The sequence below is a fragment of the Palaemon carinicauda genome, chromosome 31 (genome assembly GCF_036898095.1).
Source record: "Palaemon carinicauda isolate YSFRI2023 chromosome 31, ASM3689809v2, whole genome shotgun sequence".
Classification (NCBI taxonomy): Eukaryota; Metazoa; Arthropoda; class Malacostraca; order Decapoda; family Palaemonidae; genus Palaemon; species Palaemon carinicauda.
This window is the reverse complement of record NC_090755.1, coordinates 61,984,987-62,006,354: the sequence shown is the minus strand read 5'-3', so window position 1 is coordinate 62,006,354 and position 21,368 is coordinate 61,984,987. Positions and strand designations below refer to the sequence as shown.

Here is a 21,368-nt window from a genome sequence, read left to right as displayed (position 1 = left end):
TATATATATATATATATATATATATATATATATAGTCAAACACTCACTTTACTATATATTGGAGCTGCGTGTGTGGAACAATAGCTTAGTTAAAAACACATTTACAGGCACGTTCCTGAAGGAAACGTAGCCAGAGTGGCCAATAGTACTCGTCGCTTACTACTGATGTTCTAGAAATACTACACGAGTTAGGTTGTATAACATATTCTAATAACAGAGTATTACTTTATAATTTTGTAAAAAGAGGGTTAGTTTCAACATTTACACATCTATTTATCCTTCAGTGGTGAGAAATCTCTCAATAATTTTCATTCCAGTAATTGTGTCCCCCAGAGAACCCAAAACAGCTTTTATCCTTTCAGGAGAGGTTGAGCTTCGCCTTGAGAAAGCACTAATCATTTAAAGAAAAAGCTGTGGCATTCTGACAACTGTCTTATAATCACAACTTTATTTATCAATCCACTTAATCACGTATACGAAACATAATGCTTGATTTATTCCTTACAAGCTGCTTCCTGCATTAAGAAAAAAAAATGGCATCTTTATGACACCAAATGATATTATATATAGGCCTACTGGCTTTAAATTTGCTGAGTCCGTGTATGGCTGGAAACCCCAGACAATCTTTAAAAAAATAGAAAATCTATAATAAAAATTACTGTAGGTGTAAAGGCATCCCAAGGTGCCATAGATATGCATGTTTCTTACTTAGTGGACTAGTCAGCTACATTCTCGTCTGTTGAGACCACACTAGCATAATATCGTTTCCCGTGCATACACGAGCGAATTCATTGATATCTGTGACTTGGGAACACTAAAAAAAAAAAAGTCCATTTCTTTTAGCGATGCATATTTGCAGCGACTCGCGGCGGTGCCCTTTTAGCTCGGAAAAGTTTCCGGATCGCTGATTGGTTGGACAAGATAATTCTAACCAATCAGCGATCCGGAAACTTTTCCGAGCTAAAAGGCCACCGCCGTGAGTCGGTGCAAATATGCATCGCTAAAAGAAATGGACTTATAGTGGCTACTTTCTATAAAATCTGGTAGCAAGATACATAAATATGGCTTGCCTGTCTGTATCCATAAAGAAATGGTTATGGGATTTGCTATTTCGATGACATTTGACTAGATTATATTTTGACTAGGCCATAAACTATACACAACTCTCATTACAAGTAGGGAATTATATTTTTAAAGGTTTATGCTGCAAGAGGGAAAATATGCAAATTTAAATCATGTATTTTCAGGATCTAAGGGACCAGTATTAGCTTGTTTGTAAAATTGTACTAGCAAGGTGTGAAACGGTGACAAGAAAAAGTGCTAGTGTGACATGGCCATAATGCTAAAGTGGACCTAGACCTACAGTCGATCTCGGTTAAACCCCTCTCATTACAAGCATGAAAAACAAAAAAAAACATTAACATCTCACGTATCCCAAGCATTACTTAAGACAGACAAAAGCAAATATTACGGAGAATTGGACTTATTAATTTAGACTATTTTGCCTAAGTGTAACTGATTGAAAACCTAACAATTAGCAGTAGCAATATGAAGTAAAAGTTCAAAATGGCTGGACAACAAGGAAAAATTTTTTAGTAATAGACGTATAGTAGGATATAAAGCAAGTGCAGTATGGGGCAGAAGGTATTCTGCAAAGACCCTTAAGTGAGTAAATACTAGCGAAAGAACACTTGGACTTGGTTCACAAAACATCAATAGGGAAGAGCTTAGAATGGAGTAAATAAGTGGAGGTAAACAATTTAGTGTTATTTAAACTAACTTGAAAGTGAGGATTCTGAATATATCTAATACTTGATATACCACACCTTTAGCAACATTCGTAAAACGGATTGATGGGAAGATAATGATCATCCATGATATTGAAAAGGTAAACAAAAACGGAAGGTGAGCTTACCGCTATAAAACCGGAGTCCTACCGTCAGCTATAGTTAGACGTATATATTTACTTCGTGTACCAATGCATTAAGGCGTTTATGTATGGTGATCAAGTAATGCATACCTTCAATTCATATGCATTCTAATATAATGTAGTTTTTCCACAGAGGTAAAGTTTTCTGGAGCACAATAACATTATTCTACTATTTTAAACCAGTTGCCGGTGGAGACTGGCGTGGCTGAGCATTCGAGTCTTGTCAGAATTTTATTTCCCTTTATTTTGGGGGCAAAAATCCAAGAAACTTTATCACAATGAGTCATTGTCGTATAATGTATAATTTTCTAAATAAATCACCGTTTTAGTTTTATGTTTTATCTTCGATCTTATTATTCATTCAATTGTTGGTTTAAAGTAAAATCTTGTGAGATTTTCCTATCGGTGGCATTCATTATCGCAACTAAAAATTTCAAAATTAAACAGTATGAATAAAATTCTTCGCACAAATAGATGTAATAGACAGTTGGTATGTCTCTATAATTTCTTGAACTATTCCTACACCAAAAATACACAAAACCAGAGTTCTCAACTACGAGTTTTGCCATGGTCTCCGTAAAAAAAAAAAAAAGAAAAAAGCCATTTGCAGAAGTATAAATTTAATTTAAGCTTTTTCATGTCGAATCTATAAATCTGTGTGTGTGTTAATAGATAAATATATAGAAGAGAGATATAGTGAAGTTCGTTAGATTGATAATTGGCTACAAACAGTCACCACAGCAAACAAAACAAAAGCTAGATTCTCACAAATTCACAATTTCAATAGCAATGAAAACCAACAGATTGCTGAAGAGCATGTACACCCAAAATAGTCATATGAATACCCAAAGGAAATCACTCAAATGAAGCTTAGTCTAAACTAAAACATTAAATTCATAAATAATTGAACAGATAATATAACAAAACAGGATTTACATCTTTGGAAAAGAACAATCTTAGTTTATAAACAGAAAAAAAAGGAGAGTTCTCATCATGCGACTAGGAAAACAGTCCTTAGAGCAAGTAAAGTTATAGCAAAGTTACATCAAATCATCTACTCATTATAAGCTACTCTATTTGAAAAATTTCGAATGTTTTTGGAAAGTTAAATCCACTATCAAAATGTTAAGCTCATTTACCTCAGGAAGTTAAGTGAGCTGTTGGAGAGAGAGAGAGAGAGAGAGAGAGAGAGAGAGAGAGAGAGAGAGAGAGAGAGAGAGAGAGAGAGAGGTCATTGAACGTATCTTTGGCAATTGCCTTGTCAGGTCTATGTACAAAATTGTCAGATTGTGGAAGTACTGAAACATAAATTAAAAAATGCAACTGACCTCCATATTCAAATAATAACAAACGATAGACTGAAATTACTATATAGCTAATAAGGAAATATCTGAAAACATAAGTCGTGTGCAAAATGAATGAAAGCTAAAAGAAGATAGAACAAGGAAAAGAACAAATATGACATTGAGGAGAAATTGAGATATAGCTTGCCCATTAAAAAACAAATACAAATAGAGATTCCTCTGAAACAGCTCCTTGCTCTAAATAGAATCTAGATCCTACGAAGTTTCTAATGAATGTAAAACAATTGACCATATATTCTCCAGATTTCTTGTGAAGGATCGACTTGCAAATTTCATTCAGACGTTTGCGAGGAGCCTGTTAGAAGGAGAAGAATATGAGGGAGGCAAAGATGGTGAGATAAGGTGAAGGATGATATGGAGAGAGGAGGTTTGGTGGAAGAAGATGCCTTGATTGAAGGCATTGGAGAGGCTGCATCAGGCAACCGACCCTTTAATGTAGGATAACGGTACGAAAGAAGATTCAGACGTCCAAAGGGAACGTTTGGGAGATCCAAACGTTATAGACGATAAAGAGTAGGCCTAGGCATAAGTGTTGTCTCAAACAGGGAAGAAGTTGAAAGAAAAACACTCCTATCATTCCAATATGGTTCTTAGTGCCTCATTTTGAATTATACATTGTAAAAACGATACATCAATGTTGATTGATTGATTGATTTAGTTTTCTGGCATCCTGACATATAAGGTCATTGACGCCGATATCATCTATCATATATAAAAATAAAAGAATATTCAATTAAAACCATTAAAGGACCAGAGGACCAGCTTCTGAAATAAACCTAAAGATGCCGTTCGCATAGTAGGACACATCATGTCCAAGAATCTTGACAAGGATGAACCTGCCATCCTCACCTCTTTCAATGTTGAACTGAATCGATAACAATCTTAAATACAAAAAGAAGTAAAGAATCTTAGAAGAGCAATTATTGCAGCAACCTACAACTTACAGTAACCTCCTGTCAGGATGAATGTGACTTCGGGTTACATTAGTGACTTATGAATATCTAAGATTATTTCTGTTATTGGTAAAAAAGAAAAAAAAAATTATCAATATCATAACATTGAGAGGTTATCAAACTTCGAGAATAACAAAAGAAATTCTTTCGAATAACAACAAAACAGAGAGAGAGAGGAGAGAGAGAGAGAGAGAGAGAGAGAGAGAGAGAGAGAGAGAGAGAGAGAGAGAGAGAGAGAGAGAGAGAGCGCTCACGTAGAGGAACCAGGCCATTCCATTATCCTCCCAACGAGACGACCCTCAGAAACTATCAAACCACTTGACCAAGTTCCTCGACCCGAATGATATTGTCACATGTCCTTACACGCGACGTGTCCCTCGGCTCCGTGAGCATGACGAAAATGTCCTCTCTCTCTCTCTCTCTCTCTCTCCTCTCTCTCTCTCATCCTCTCTCTCTCTCTCTCTCTCTCTCGCTCTCTCTCTCTCTCTCTCTCTCTCACTCTCTCTCTCTCTCAGCAATACTTAAAGTGGTATTATAAACCAGAATAATTCTCTTTATTTTTAATCATTAATATCGAAAGTAGGCCTACACCAAGGTCTTTTATATCTAACCGTGGCCTACACAAAAGAACTTGGTGTTTTTGCCATACATTGCCAATCATTACTGGATTGTATGGCAACATGCGAACCCAAAGATACGGACATTTAACCTTCTCGGTCATGACCCACGGTAGGCGAGTCTGGGGTTTTCTATTTTCTAACCAATTTATTCATGCCCTCATTCCTCTTACATCCTCATTTCCTATCAGCTGAGAATGATATTCGTGAATATTCTGGCAATCAGTATTATTGTTATGAGTCATACTTTTCATTATTATAATTCTAATTATCATTAATTTCCATGGAGTAACCGTAGATGGAAAATCTAATGCCTACATGAGCTGCAGTTGGGAAAACAGACCATTGAACAAAGAAAAAACCTTGAAAAGTAAAGAATAAATCATAAAAGAGAAAATTAAGACATAAGATTAATAGCAAATAATCCTTAAATAAAGAGTAGTGTTACACTCACGAACAAAATTGCATTAAGTTTGAACTTAATTTCATATTACATTTAATACATCTCCCTTTCAAGATTCCCGTTAAATCTAGAATTTGTTCTTTAAATTTAACTGTATGGGTAAAACCAGTATTTCAGTCACCATGTTACTTCCAAATGATTTCATTCGAATTATCTACCACAAAAATAATTCTATTTTTACAATCATTGATAAAAATTAACTTGAAACAGCATTTAGTAAACGGGCCCATTACAGATCTATATCTTAATCAAACAAATGACATTATTTCAGACTGAGAGCCATAAAAAAAATCTCTTGGCGAAGTTCTAACATACCTGCCTTTACAAGAGAGAGAGAGAGAGAGAGAGAGAGAGAGATGAGAGAGGAGAGGAGAGATAGAGAGAGAGAGAGAGAGAGAGAGAGAGAGAGAGATTGTTTCTATGCATGAAAGGCATGCAATGAAAAGTTACACCAGTCGCCCTTGTAGTACTGTATATCAGAGACTCACAAATACATGACATCTTTGTTGACTTAAGCCGCGAGCAAACTACTTTGTTTAATGTATTATTCAAGATAGCCTCTACCGGAGTGTAAACCACAACATTCACTCATTTCCAAGAACAGTGGTACGCTGTGACCGCTCAATATAAACAAATACTAAATGATAAGACAAATGTAGTTCTGAGCGCCAAAATGATAAAGATACATAGTCCGTGCCCTCCTCACAGGAATCATCAACCTTGGAAATTATCGTTCACTTGGCACCTCACAATCTGCCAGTTGAACGACTTCTGCAACTAATGTTGAACATTTTTAAGACCTTGAAAAATCTGTTATACTTGAACTCTTTCTCGTCAGTAATAACGATGTGGACAAGTGGATGGTTCTTTAAGATTAGATAGATGATCAAATCTATAGATAAATAAATGAATTAATATTTATAAACAGATATTATAAATGATTATTCATGAGGTGTGGATTAGAAAAAAACTTAAGAAAGTTGTAATGTTTACAAATAAGCTATACCAAGAATTGTGTGAGGATTAAGTATGTGTTACCATGAATTTATATAAAAAAAGAGATAATGACAATAATATACAAAGTTTGGGGCCGAAATTTTGACATAAAAAACATAATAAAAATTTACCTCGTAAACCGTCGAAGATATCACTTATTAGAAACGCATTGGCGACATAAATCAAATCTGTTAACAGCTAAATTAAAAAGAAAAAAAAAATTACACGCCAAAAATTCAAACCATTCAATGAAAACATTTGTATATAAATTCATTTGATGGATATGTGTTAACTGTTTGGTTAGATATAAATAAACAACTGTAGCCTACATTGAAGTCTTTCTTTCATTTTCCGCTTCAGGTTAGAAGAATGCATTATGTTTAGGATAAGCTCTAAAAGTCAAGATCTACAACACAGTAATAAGAACAGTATCCATGTATAGATTAGAAACGCGGGGGTCCCAACACAAAAACTTGAGAGAACAGAAATGAGAATGCTGACGTGGATTGTGAGAATATCACTGCTTGAAATATTGGAAAATATTGAAAAATTGGAAAATATTGAAATAAGAAAAATGGCAGGCGTAGTAAAGATTACAGATGTGGTAAGAGTGCCACGACTAAGATACTGAGGATGGATGATGGGTAGGGAGTGAGGAAGGCTTGGGTGGAACCTGTTAGAGGAGTGGCGTGAGTGGGGGGAGGGGTGGAGATCGAGAGGGAGGCAGAGAAGTAGATGGCGAGATAAGGTGAAGGATGGTATTGATATGGAGAGATGGTGGGCGGAAGAGGATGCCTTTGACAAAAGGCATTTGAGAGGTTGCACTAGGCACCCGACCCCTATACTCCTGTCTATTGCAACGCCAAGACTACAATAAGCTCCCACTAGACATAATAACTGAATATACTAAGAAACTAAAGACATTACTTTTCACAAGATCATATGATTTGGAAGATGCTACAATCAAAGAATTGTATAAGTTATAATGAAAATGTTTCGTTAGATGATTAATATGGACCCGCCCGAGAAGTAGTTCACTCGACTTCAGTGGAGGGTTGGATTTAAACCCAAAACAAGTAACAAGTAAGATATCAAGGCTTTCAAAGGGGAAAATGAAGCCTTGTTTTCTAAGTCCTCCGATCATGTGGATTTGACATTAAACGGCCAATATGCGGTGTTAAATGTCGAATGCCTTGGAATGCATGCGATAAAATGAGTGTGAAGGTCCTGTAAAGTAGGGTTCCCAGCAGTATAGGACCAGAAAAGCAGCCCTTGAACTAAAATAACCTACGGTACCTACTTTAGTGCAACTTATAAAATTACAAAGCTTAATAAAGTGATGGGCAAGGTTAATATCAGGTGTCATAGCCCGAGAAAGGATTTACTATGCACTGAATGAACTATTGCAGCCTATTTAAACTTGAATAGAATTTAGAATATGTGCGACGAATTATCAAAACCGGGCATCCAAATTACTTAAGAGAATTGCTACGTATCGTACAGCTCCTACTCCACAAAAAATAAATAAATAAATAAAAAAAGTTTCGACACGAAAACAGTTATGGGCGATTTAAGTCAGTGGAGCATAGATGCAAATGAACTACTGGTAGCTCTCAAACTTTCAAATGATTGTAGAGCAGCTCCTACTAGACATCCAAAGGAATGATGATGTTGAGGCTTTCGAAAAGTTCAAGATTTTCCTATCGACGAAAAAGTTGATATCGTGGATTGCGCTATATAATACTCTAACTCAAGAATGTATATGACAATCAACCCATGTAAGTCCTGCAAGGATAAGATAATCACGGCAAAATGGGGGGAAAAACTGTCGATAAATTGTTCCACATTTTCCGCTAATACCTGAAACGTCTTTTAATTTAGAAGGCAAGATATTTATGATTATATAGTAGGCTTAGGAAGCAAAGCCGATTAATAACTGTGCACACGTAACACCTTGCATGCATGCCAAGTGCAAACGGTTTTTAAAGTTTACACACGGCACCATAAACCACCATTACAAGCTTATCCATAATAAGAATCAAGTAATTAAAGCGAGGACATGGCATAGGATATACTACACCATACTAAATTGTAGGATAAAAATATTTTCCTTCAGTATTCGTCCATAATAAACTACATTATTATGATATTCGGCAATTTCCCCAAAACCTTGAAGGTTTTGTAACTTTTGTTCTGTGGTTGTCACTATCCTATCACGTGAACAGCAAGGGTAACCACCTTTGTAATATATGTGCCACCTTAGATCAAGAGATGCAGAAAAACAGATTTGATACTAAATAAAGGCCAAAAGTATAATAAAAGATAATAAAATGGAGACGTATTCAGATAATCATTTGAATACTAGTCATATATGTAAATTCCCTTTAAAATAAAAAAGGAAAGATGTATACCCATTGCAATGACGTAAACAAACAAATCCAGTCCAGTTACTACCGAGGCCTGAGGTATATATGGCAAAAACAGCCCTGGCTTAGCTGGCTACGAGTTTAGTGTCATGTAACTCGCCTGGTAACTAACATCTGTCGCCAGAGTTGAGTGTGTGGCATTAAAATCTCGCCATGTGATGACACTGAACCTAAAATTTTATTCTTAAAACGACATTTTGATCTAAAACCAGCCATGTATTATTCATCAGAAAGTTCCGATGAAGATGCCACAAATGGTGACAAATCTTCCCTGTCGTTGGACTTTTCGTATTTAATGCTTGATAATGAAACGTTAAGTGTCCATTTGAAAAACAGCATCAGAGAACAGGATACCAAAGAAAGTTTGAGGGGAAATAAATCAACTGCTGGTAATAATGATACCAACAGACCGTCAAGTAGTGGTTACAGTGAAGGGGGAACACGGCCAAGGATAAGCGGTGACACCCAAGATATCAGTTTTTCTAGTGAATATCACGACGAAGATGAAGAACACGAACTCTACGATAGAGTTACAAACAAAATGTATCTCCATAACAATATGTTGTTGACTGTACCTTTTGAAATTGTTAGGTTTTCCAAATTAAAGAGCATAGATCTGTCCAATAATAGTCTCACGCACATCAACGATTTCATTTTGCAACTTCCCGAACTACAAAGTTTATATCTTAAGAATAACAGTTTAAGTGATGATGGTCTTCCCAAAGATCTTCCTGTGTTATCCAAGTTGAGAGAATTGAACATCAGTGGCAATAATTTCACCGTGTTCCCCCAGCTTTTGTACGAGATGACTAACTTGAGGTATTTGTACCTCGGGAACAACCAAATCACCGAAATTCTCTCCGATGTTAAGACCATGCAAGGGTGAGTTACTGCTTTATGGGGGCATTTGTAGGAAATTGGGTCAAGAGTTGGTACTTAACCTAACCATACCATTAAAGAAATTATATGATGGGGTAGTCTGTGGGAGGGTGGTTATTGTTTATTTCTCCTCAAAGATTGCCATGGACCTTATATCATTCCAAATCCTTGACTGACAGTTTATGAATATTTTGTTTTGGGTGTATGTATGATGGCGGCCATCTGCATGTATGATTACGGCTAATTTAGGATACGGCAGTGTAAGGGGGTTCACAGGTGGGCGTTATGTAAGTAGGTAAGGACACGGCTTTTAGGTTAGGTTGGGGGGAAAGTACAAGTTAGTTGATGTCCATTTATAATCCACAAGGGAGGAACTGGCTGCTGACATACAAAGGCTCCAGAAATTATGTGATGGGGTAGTCTGGAGGAAGGCGGTTATTGTTTATTTCTCATCAAAGATTGCCATGGACCTTATATCATTCAGAATGTTTAACTTATAGTTTATGAATATTTTGTTTTGGATGTGTATACCCCCATACGAATTACGGTCAATTCATCCATGTCAGTTTGCTCAAAAGTCAAGTCAGTGCGCCAACACTTATCTTAATAACACATAAAAGCAGACGGACAGGCATAGACACACAAACACACATAGATACAGACAGACAAACGTTTAGAGAATATCTCTATTATTTTCCAGAGACTTACCTCATCAACTATGGCAGATGCTGGTTTAAAAAGATCTTGTACTCCCATTTTCTTCACCAGAGATGTGATTTTTTTATGAAATATTCTTTTGGTCACTACTATCAAACTCATAAATCATATTGTATTAACATTTTGGAACACACACACTCTCTCTCTCTCTCTCTCTCTCTCTCTCTCTCTCTCTCTCTCTCTCTCTCTCTCTCTCTCTCTCTCTCTCTCTCTCTCTCTTTCTCTCTCTCTCTCTCTCTCTCTCGTTCGTAATTATTATTACGTATCAGAGTGGGCAAACTGACTCCGCCAAGTGAGCATAATGACTTTGGGCGAAACAACCTTTTAGCGTTTGTTATAGAAATTTTACAAGTTTTGCTCAACCATATGTGTTTCAGTAATCAGGTTAGGGCAAATGAATTTCATTACTTCAGACTGGCTAAAGTTAAACTGTTTCCTCTCCCTGCTCAATTGTTACTCTCTCATTCCTGTAGGTTGACAGTTAAAGGGATACTGTAGTATGAACTTTGTGTCCAAAAATTAACCATATGTTTTTCTAACAGATCATCTTTTTACCATCATTGTTAGGAACCACTTGGTTGTATTTTCAATTTCCCTACATCCAAATATCTAAGGTTCTATAGTGTGAAACTAAGAGGTAGTTCCGATGCAAATGCACACCTTTCTTTCTTTTAAATTGGGATACTGTATATCCTCATCAGAACTGGAATGGGTATTGAGTTGTTAACAAGGTATTTGGCTAATGACAGGTAGAGTGAAGGGGGAGCCCCACCCGCACAACTGTGACAGAATAGCCACTTTTATCTTTAGACTGCAATTGGTATACTGTAGTGTCGCACTGCTCTTTAGACTGTTTGATCTTCTCTTACATTTGTATTGTATTACTTTTTTTTTTTTTTTTTTTTTTTTGGGTGAACACTCTCACTTGCAAGTCATAATGCACTGAAAGGTAGGCATGTGGTGAAGTGAATTTTCATCATATGAGCATACAGACCTTTTTTGCAGCCGTCTAATTTCCCCTAGAAAGAACAAGAAGGAATTTTCCAAACACTGTTCCTACAGATTTGGTGATGCTTCTCTCTTGTAGATGCATCTTAAAAACTCGCAAGCCTGGTGGTATAGGTAGCCTTCAGGTTTACCGTCATCATACTTGGAGCTTGAGGTCTCGCACCACCTTTTCATCTCTGCACCTTAACAATATTGCCCACAAACCCTTGGATCCCTTTTTCTTGGTCCGTGAGGTAGCTCCTCAGTAGTTGTGAAACACTTCTAGCTCCCTCACGGGACTTGGTATGCATCCTATCTAAGGTAACATGTTCGGCGTAAGTCTCGAGGAGAGGCTGAATGAGCTTTTCTTCTCTCCCATTCTGGTTCTCAAGGGAATGCAGCATCCACAACGTTAACGCTGGTTGGATGTCCTATTAAGTCAATATATTGGGGATGTCCTAACAGCTTCTACATCCTTACTATTAGCTGTTAGGAGAGTGTTGGTTTTGCCTCCCTCAGCCCTGTAAGCTATCCAGGAAGATGACATGTCCAAGGAAGAAAAGAGCCTCTCAGTTTGGATGTAGGGTACTTCCTTCTACCAATGAATCGGTCTCCTTTTTAAAGTTCAGAAGGTTTCAATACGAGCAGGAAACATGTTTTAGATTTTAAAAGTAATATGTATTTTTTCTAGCTTTTCAAACCAGAGTTTTTTTTTAATGAAATTTCCCACTTTGTGTAATCACTAAAAGTCACAGTGAGCAAAAATGGTTGGATGAAAAGTAGAAGAATGTGATAATGATGATATCTTGATTTATATGATAGTCTAGTGTCACTGATTTGTTGATATGAGTAACCAAATTCTACATTATTGCACCTGACCGTTTTCATAAAAACGTTATGCTGATAATTTTCAGTTAAAAATAATTTGAATTTATTGTAGCCTTTAAAGCAAGACTAATGTCTTGATATTGCCGTGAACAAAATGTAGTGAGAAAAAAATACAGTAAATTGAAAGGGTAACGATGCTCTTACAGTAGGTTACAGTACTTTATTATTACTGCTGCCTTTATATAATTACCCAGTAGTTTTTTTTAATCTGGCCATTTTATTTTTACAATTTTCCTTTTGCAGTTTACATGTACTTCATCTTGGTGGTAATTTATTGGAAAATGTACCTGATGAGCTTGGAGAGCTTCACCAACTTCAAGCTTTAATTCTCTGTGAGAATCAATTACGGAATCTACCGCGGTCAATTGCAAGCCTCACTAGCCTGCGATCACTGTTGCTACACAACAACAACTTGTGCTGTCTTCCTGTCGGCTTAGTTAAGCTGAGAGGCTTGCTAGAGGTAATAGTTTCTTTTGTTTCATATTTTTCATTATTAAGTACTGTACTGTATTTCAAAACCTTTCATGAAAATTCTGCTAAGAAAATAGTGCACAAGCATCCATTGAGAGAAAAGATAGCAATGCTGGACCTGCATAGCCTTAAGCTTTTAGCCTTTTGCTTTTTCAATGAGGGTTGTAGCTTGGCTCATAATAGCATTATCTTTTGTCACTACAGTAATACCCTGCTATACATTAGCTTGACATAAATATAAAAATAAAATCCACGCTCCTTCGGTTTCTACATCGTAAGATAATAGTTGGTGTAGTCAGGTTATGTAATTTCTAGAAAATTATACTAAATTATAAGTACTTTTTCATGTGGGAAACATCAGTAACTTTAAACGACAAATTGCCTTAGGTCGGTTCTCTAGGAACCAATTAATGGCGTAAGGTGGAGTATTACTGTATTGGACATTGCATTAATAATGCTAGTTCTAAGTCTTTCCTAAATAACTTTTATGAATAAATTACGGTATCCAACAATCTAAGTAGTGTTTTGGAAGAATTAGATACTTTAATTTTTAATAAATAGAGGTAGGTGATTTTCTTTAAAAAAAAAACTTTATGAACTAAAATTAGTAAATAATATACTTGTGAATTATTGACTTATTTTCAGTTATAAATAAAGTATGCCAAAGTTAAACTTAAACTATGTACAGTAAGTAATTGATATTAGTTTGATATTGGGGAAAATGCTTAGAACCAAATCTGGAATCTCGATTGATTACAAATGTAATTTTGTTTATAATTGGTTACTTTGAACTGGGCAAGTCTCAGGTTTATAATTGACAGTTTATTAATCTAGAACATTACTTTCCCTCACTAACCTACCTTCATCAGTGTGTGGGAGTTAGCACTGTGAACATGGGAGGAGTTTATTTAAATAAATGAAATTTTAATTTATCATTTCTATGCTTGATCATTTGACTAGTGATGTCAAGTGGCTAGTGAACTGGATTAAAGTTTGAGACAGAAAAAACAAAGAAACTGGGGCATACCCAAGAAAAAACAAAGAAACTGGGGCATACCCAAGAAAAAACAAAGAAACTGGGGCATACCCAAGAAGAAACAAAGAAACTGGGGCATACCCACTCGTACATAGTTGCTATCAAGTTAGAGATTAACTCTTTAATTTAACTACAGATTGAGATGTTTTACAAGGAAAGAAAACTGGTTTTTAAAGTTTAGGGTAGACATGGGCATTTAAACAGCTAAGAAGGAAAAGCATTATAAAAATCAGGTGTATGAAAATATAAATTTATTTGAGAAAAATTTTACATTGCAATCTAAACCTGTATTTTTTGGTGGTTTACTCTTTCAGCTCAGTCTCCGAGACAATCCCCTAGTTACGAGATTTGTAAATTCATGCGCAAGAGAACTGATGTACAACCCCCCATCACTGTTAGAATTGGCAGCCAGAGTTATAAAGTTGAAGAAACTCCATTATACTGAAGAAGATCTTCCAAAGTCTCTAATACATTACCTAAGCAATGGCCATAGATGCGTCAATCCTAAGTGTAAAGGTGAGTACAAGATTTCTAAATTAAAATACTGTAATTGGTTGTAAGGCAAATAAAATATTATTCATATTGTGGTACCTTGCAAGTAGATCAGTGCATATAGTCATTTGGTAGCTGCTTGATAATTTTTTGTCACTCTTATCAGTGACTTTATAACAGTATACTTCTTATCATATCTTATAGTAATTAGAATGACTGCAGTAAAACTGATGGGTAACTTACATATATAGTCAGAACATTCAATTTATAGATTACTCTGCAACGTGAAATGTATTAAAGTACTTTTAAATGTACAGATATCTTTTACCTATAGAATAGTACAGCACTGTAGTCAGTTTTGACTTAGCCTCTTTAGGTATGTTTTCCTTTCCGGATTTTTATTATATAATATTAAAAACTTTTTATGTTCTTACACATATAGAAACCTTTTGTCCTTTAAAATAAGGAATGTCTTCAGCAGAGCTGGCACAGCCAAAGCATTTGTTAATGAGATAATAAACAGGTGGTGTGCATGGGTGAGTAGTCCTACCCACCCGCCTGTCAGACTCTTCGCTTTTGTCTTTGTCCGCAATGAGTACAGACGTATAATTGTGACGTATCCAAAGGCTATCACATGCAGTTGTGATGTATCTAAAGGCTTTTACCTACAGTTGTGACCAATCCAAAAGTTTTTATCTTTTTCTTTTAATTTTTGGAAAGCGAATGTTGGTTGTGTTTTTTTGGGGGAAAGGGTGGATGCTGCAACCAGTTCATGGCTAAACTGACTGTAGATACACACACACACACACACACACACACACACACACACACACACACACACACACACTCACTCACTCTCTCTCTCTCTCTCTCTCTCTCTCTCTCTCTCTCTCTCTCTCTCTCTCTCTCTCTCTCTCTCTCTCTCTCTCTTTTGTTGGGGACACAATTGTTCACAATACGCAGAGCGTGGCAGACATATACTTTGAAGGGGAAGAAAGAGCTAAGCCTTGTTCAACAAATTAAAGATTCAGCAGTTGGAAACCAGACAGAAGAACAGTACTTGGAACAAGGCAAAATGAATGAAATGAAACACTTCTTCAGAATAGATTTATCACAACCAATTCTTTGTGCAATTGAAGAAGATATAGACGGAATTTGTTCCTCAAAAGTAAATTTGCGGTCAAGAATAGCCCCTAAAATTTTAAATCTTACAGAGTTAAAGAAACATTATCAATGCTAAGATTTGGATGTTGAGGAGCCACTGTCCTTGACCTACTTACAGTCATACTTTTCAGTTTAGTTAGGGTTTAACGTCATGCCCCATAATTTGCATCATGTACTAATTTTAGCTTGATCTCTATTAAGGGATTCGGCAACCCCAGATTTACATTTAGGAGATGGAATTGATGCAAAGAGTGTAGCATCATCTGCAGATACAACAAGCATTTTTTTCTAGGTCAAAGCACATATGAATATATACATAGTATGAAAAGTAATGGGCCAAGTACACTACCCAGAGGAACACCAGATACTATGGTGCCCATCAACAATTCGTTGCAATGTACTGTAGTACTGTACTCAAAAATACAATGATGATGCTGAGAAGAGACCCATCTGCTTCCAACTGTTGAGTTTAAAGACAAGGGCCTCATGATTAACACAGTCAAAGGCATCACCAAAATCAAGGCCATTCATACGAACTTCCTGACCACAGTCAAGGATCAAAGTTGGCAATTGAGACTTCCTTCCTATGGCCGAGATTCCTTAGAAAAGACGAAAACATTTGTATTTCTTTGTTTTCGTTCGATTAAGCTGGCATAAGTTCCGAATTTTTCCTCCCAGGGAGCAGATTTGCTTATGCCTAGTTTCGGAGTCTAAGTATTTTAAATACGAAGACAACCGATCTGAAAATTAAGAAGGGTCTAGCTGGAAAGAAGGGATTCTGTACAGCATTGGAATTTAAGATATAAGTCTGGAATGAAAGCTAGAATGATTGTATCTTCTCCTTCATCTTTCCCTCCCCTCTCTCGGGGATGTAGCTGCCAGACCGTTACTCCTTGGATGTGATTCAATGCTGGTAAACTACACTACTGTCATTTAAAGTTAAACTTCCAACATTACCACCCATGAGCCAAAGGTAAATGTTAAATGTGAAGTCTCAGACGTTCGGACCACCTGTCATGAACTACAGTACCTTGTTAACGAATTTGATGACCATACCGGCTCTGCTGAAGACATTTCCTATTTTAAAGGACTTGGGTTGTATAGCTTGGAAAGATATAACTCACTCTTAAAATGTTCTTTGTCTTTACCAGGAATGTACTTCTCATCATGTGTAGAACACATAAAATTCGTCGACTTCTGTGGGATGTACCGTGTCCCTCTCATGCATTATTTGTGTTCATCACGGTGTTCCTCCAAGACCCCAGCCTACTACAGTGCTAATATATCTGAATCAGAGAGTGAGGAGGATGAACCATCTGCCAGGATGAAAAAAGTTCTTCTTCCAGATCTTCCTAATTATTAATGTTCAAAGGAAAGTCACTACATGCTTTGGAACATTTTTGTATTCTACAGTATTTTGTACTGATGTTCTGAATGGTTTTAAATAGTGCAACTCTAATTAGTCACTGCCAGTTAGCCTTGTATATTTAACAAGTTGTTTAATCGATTTTTAACTAGGAAGAATTTTGAATATTTAGGATGTCTTTTAATTCATTTGAACAGTTTCTCTTTTAAGTTGGGAAATTTATTGCTCTACCCCCATTTAACCAGAAGTTTTGAATACTTACTGCCACGATCCTTTATGCAATTTTCTGGTTGATAAAATAACAAAGCAAGCAACATTGAATATGAGGTTCAGAATATATTTGTGTATTTATTTAGCATGGAGTGGTGAAAAATCCATTAATTTGAGAAGAAAAAGTTATTCTAGAGGCTAGTATTGTGATGTGCATTGATTTGATTTTATAATGCAAAATAGATATGTTGATTGTTGTGTGTGATAAATGCAAAATGAATACATAAGATATATACTTATTTTGAGTAACATGTATAAAAAATTTTCTCTTTGTTGTCAGATATTTTTATACCAAGTCCTGTAAATGTCTGTGGAAGTCCTTGTCAAGTAATTGTCTTGCCTAAAGAATTCTCAGTTTTCATGACAAGTCATCTACTTTTTGATTTTGTGAACGTCCTTTAATTCTATCTTAGAGGTTCTCAACTTACTTATTTTTGAGTTCTTCAGTATAATCTACCTCTGTTGAGGTTCTTATATGGTAGAGGTAAGTAGGCAACTTCCCTTGTCAATAGTAGTTACAAAATTATATTAATAAAAAAAAGGTAGCTGCGAATACCATTCACGAGATGATTTCACATTGCTCTTTGAAGGTTAACTGCTTAACAGATTTTTTTTTAAGTTTAAAAGCTGGAACTAGGTTTTTAGTTGAAAATATACGGTACAGTACACATAGTTTGTTCTTACAAGTTTTTTTTAGTTAAGAAAACAACAAAGTCATCAAATGAACTAAAAAAAATTCAAATTGTTGCTCACGAAAAAGGAAATAATTTTCCAAGGGTTTTTTTTTTCTTCCATACAGGGGGCAGTACTGTCATTTAGAGAGTATTTTTCCAGTCTTTTAATATGTTCATAAACCAAACTCCATGTTGGCATATATTTCTTCATGAATGTCCTTTTTGTTCTGTATTTAAAGACCGTGCATTAAATAGAAAAAGGAATTTGATTTCATCTCTTGTTCTGTATATGTAAAAGTGGCAAGGTTCCATTCATACTTATTTTAGTTTGCCCTTAGTGTCACTTTCTGTAATTGGTTTAAGATGAGGATATTAATTCAGGGGTCAGGTTAAACTGCCTGACATTAGTGATGTATATTATAATTATTGTGATTATAAGTAACAGCACTAGTTAATCAGCGAGTACAAAGACATAGTTGTGTAAAATTTAAACCAGACCCTGTAAATAAGGGCACCATCACACTAAAAAAAAACTGTAACCTTCAAGTGAAGAGAGTTCTTATTTGTCATGGAATTTGTTGCCAATTTAGGTATGGTGTTGTAAGGGAGTAATTTTTAAGCCATATATTTATATTAGGCATTCTCAAGTAGGACTTTACTTCACTCTTTTGCTTTTCATAAAAGTATAGTACTCCAAGCTTAGATAATGGTATGTTGCTTCACTTGTTAGGTGTTGAACTTTTTGCATTTCCTTGTCATGAATACAGTATAGGCTGTAGAGTATGTTTTTTAGAGATCTACAATCAGAACCCTCAACTTCCTCAAGGCTTGGATTTTTCCTTCCGTAAGGACACTTTAATTCTATGCCTCTCGGTGATGGCAGAATACTTGAAAGATTAAACTGATTTTTCTTTGCATGGCAATCAATTCATGATGATGGAATGCAATCACAGTGACAATTTCTACATAAAACATTAGTTTGTTACTGCTGTATATGAGAACATTTTTAAAGAAAATTAAGTAATTAGGATCATCTTTGTGGCCTTGATTTTAAAGCTATGAAATATTTCTATGGACGCATGAAGACCCATGTTGCATTCCTTAATTTGGTAAAACCTGTCATTTAATTACAGTAATGGGACTTTAGAACTGTATATCCGATGTTTTTAGTTATCAATCTTCAAAATCTAGCAACTTAGTAATAAAAATAGTTTGAGCTTGGAATTAAAAATATAATTGAATTTATTCTAATTTGCCTGTGAATAGTGGTTTTCACACGCCCCTGATGTATACACGACACCCACAAGGTGCTCGCGCGAGGGTAGTAACCTCTGCATTCCATGCTTTTATCTTTCTCTGGTATATTTGGAAGATTTATATCAGGAAAGTGTAAAGAAGGACCCTTTTCACCGGCCGTCACAGGTCGACCCAGAAATATAATTAAATTTATTCTAATTTGAGAATGTTATTCTTTCCAGAGATAGAAAAACTAAATTACCATATTATGCTCTACAGCACATTTTCTATTAGATCTAGTCAGTAATTTTTTTGTGTATGTGCAGTAGTTTGTTTTTCAAAAGTGCTCTTCGGTTTTCAAATATGGTGGTACTTTTTAAAACATAAGTACGTTGGTAATTAGTTACTATACTGGACGTTATTAATATGCTTTATCCACAAAGACATGGATTTTTTGTTTTGTTGCACTGTGCAATCTTCAAAAGACTTGCTTATTAATTGGTGGATCAAATCCAAGCAGCTGATAAATGTGTATTTATATACATTACAGTTCTACCCTCTATATGTGTGCTATATATCTTTATATACATAATTTTCATCGCAATTTGCTTCATTAACTTAGCTCATCCATTCATTCAACAAATAAGCAATCATATAAATACTGTAAGTAATTTTAAGAAGAATTTAGGGAGAAACAGTGCCTTTATAATCATAGTTTTGCTGTGGTGAAAGTGGTTTTATAGAAAAGAAAATTTATAAGTCCTTCCATTAATCTTGAAAATGGTTTACAAATGTTTGTACAAAAAAAGTTTATATGTAATTTTACTGCATAACCATATTTCATTTTTATCTTACTGTTTTTTTTTCTTTTTTTCTTGTATCAGGCTTAATCTAGATAATCTACATTATGTTGGTTAAATTTAATGGTTTTAAGATTATCTCTACATTATTCATCAACATTTTGGATATTAAATGAAATTAATTTTTTTTCCTGCTTTGTATTACAATCCTTACCCGTAATTTTAAGTATGGATAAACTCATTGAATATTTCTAAATCAAGCTTCCTTTAAATGTCAACAAATCCCACGTTCTACTGTAGAACAATAACACGACTACAATATCTATTGCACACAGAAAATATTTTCTAAATAAAAGAAAAAATAAATCTTTATGAAACTAGACACTATTTGAAAAATGTAAAAGAGAATTTTCATCTTGTAGTTAAAATTCATTTTATTTGAAAATGTGATAACAAAATACTACTTAACAATGAAAAGCTTCCCCCAATAATACTTCAAACTAGAGGGATTCCTAATGAGAACAGAATTTGCCTTTATATCAGATTCTGCATCATTAGATGACTGGGATTTATTATGTAATAGAAGATAATCGAGTAAAGGTTTAAGAGCTACCCAACCAATGCCAGCTCCTCGACCAATTGTCATGCTGAAATTTCCATGGGTTATGTAACCAACTATCTTAAGAGAACAACACTGGAATTCATCATCTCTTCTCATTAGCCACAGTTCCTCCATATCATTGTTGTATGATCTGTGCTTTGCAAATATGTCCTGCAATGAAAGAAGAGTTTCAAATTAATAGATATATTTTTTAGTTTCAACATACTACAGTATATTTTCACTAAAAGTTAGTGTACCAGAAAAATTATGTATAAGAGAGTGAGCATCTTGCTGTTGAACAAACCAAATACGAGTTCATTCTGAGGGATATAACATCCTATAACAAGTTTTGAACTGATATCAAAACTTAAACTGGATAAGCTACAAATTTTGTAGTATTCAATACAAAGAAAAAAAATTTAAAAGCTTTAAATCTGATAAGTAAAAATTGTGTAAGGTGTGACTAACTGGTAACCTCTTTACCTACCTTATGCACATATGGTCACCCTTCAATCAACATAAAAAAAAAAATAAGTGGGAGAACAAACCCTTAAGAAATCTGTCTGAAAAAATATTTAGTGATGCCACTTACAAAACAAGACCTAATTTCTTTACTAAAACCAAATTATGGAGGTAAAATATCTAATAATAAGTAATAATCTTTCAAAAATTTGATAAAAGTAGCGTTACTACCAACATGTCTAGGCCTTTGATCAAGATTTAGTATAGGACAGTTTTGGGTCAAATTCATCATCAAGTACGGGGTGTTCGATGTCGAACGGCCGTGGCCCTCTGCACAAAACTTCTCCATTCATTCCGGTCTTGAGCCTTCCTTTCCAACTCCACCAACGTTAGCCCGCACATCTCCTTGATATTGTCACTCAATCTATTTTTAGGCCTTCCTCTCGTTCTTGTACCATAGACTGATCCAATTAGTAGCGTTCTTTCCAGAGTATTGTGTTTCCGAACCTGGTGTCCAATAAAAGTTAGTTTTCTTTCATCCAAAATGTCAAGTAATCTTTTTTCGATATTGATCTT

General features: G+C 35.2%; 3 protein-coding genes across 3 annotated transcripts in view; 1 reads left to right on the top strand and 2 right to left on the bottom strand.

Moving 5' to 3' along the window:
• Positions 1-2,077, bottom strand: part of Mtmr6 (Myotubularin related protein 6) — a 913,496-nt gene extending 911,419 nt beyond the window's left edge. Inside the window, exon 1 of the mRNA XM_068355203.1 lies at positions 1,916-2,077. The gene's annotated coding sequence lies outside the window, so the exon portion shown is untranslated. The remainder of the gene's footprint in view (positions 1-1,915) is intronic.
• Positions 2,078-8,766: 6,689 nt separating this feature from the next.
• Positions 8,767-17,269, top strand: LOC137624436 (leucine-rich repeat-containing protein 58-like). The gene is made up of 4 exons (XM_068355200.1): positions 8,767-9,631; positions 12,464-12,680; positions 14,042-14,243; positions 16,535-17,269. The coding sequence occupies exons 1-4, from the start codon at positions 8,964-8,966 to the stop codon at positions 16,744-16,746; spliced, it is 1,299 nt and encodes a 432-aa protein (XP_068211301.1). The 5' UTR covers positions 8,767-8,963; the 3' UTR covers positions 16,747-17,269.
• A 2,886-nt stretch (positions 17,270-20,155) lies between these two features.
• The window catches only part of Pop1 (POP1 ribonuclease P/MRP subunit), a 48,337-nt gene continuing 47,124 nt past the window's right edge, over positions 20,156-21,368 (bottom strand). Inside the window, exon 10 of the mRNA XM_068355199.1 lies at positions 20,156-20,501. Within this exon, the coding sequence (XP_068211300.1) occupies positions 20,190-20,501 (312 nt within the window). The 3' untranslated portion in view covers positions 20,156-20,189. The remainder of the gene's footprint in view (positions 20,502-21,368) is intronic.

Excerpts from the sequence above, each read along its gene's own strand:
- LOC137624436 (XM_068355200.1), top strand. The coding sequence starts at position 8,964 with ATGTATTATTCATCAGAAAGTTCCGATGAAGATGCCACAAATGGTGAC. Across the intron at positions 12,681-14,041 it reads AGCTGAGAGGCTTGCTAGAG|CTCAGTCTCCGAGACAATCC; the intron begins GTAATAGTTTCT and ends TTACTCTTTCAG. Across the intron at positions 14,244-16,534 it reads CGTCAATCCTAAGTGTAAAG|GAATGTACTTCTCATCATGT; the intron begins GTGAGTACAAGA and ends TGTCTTTACCAG.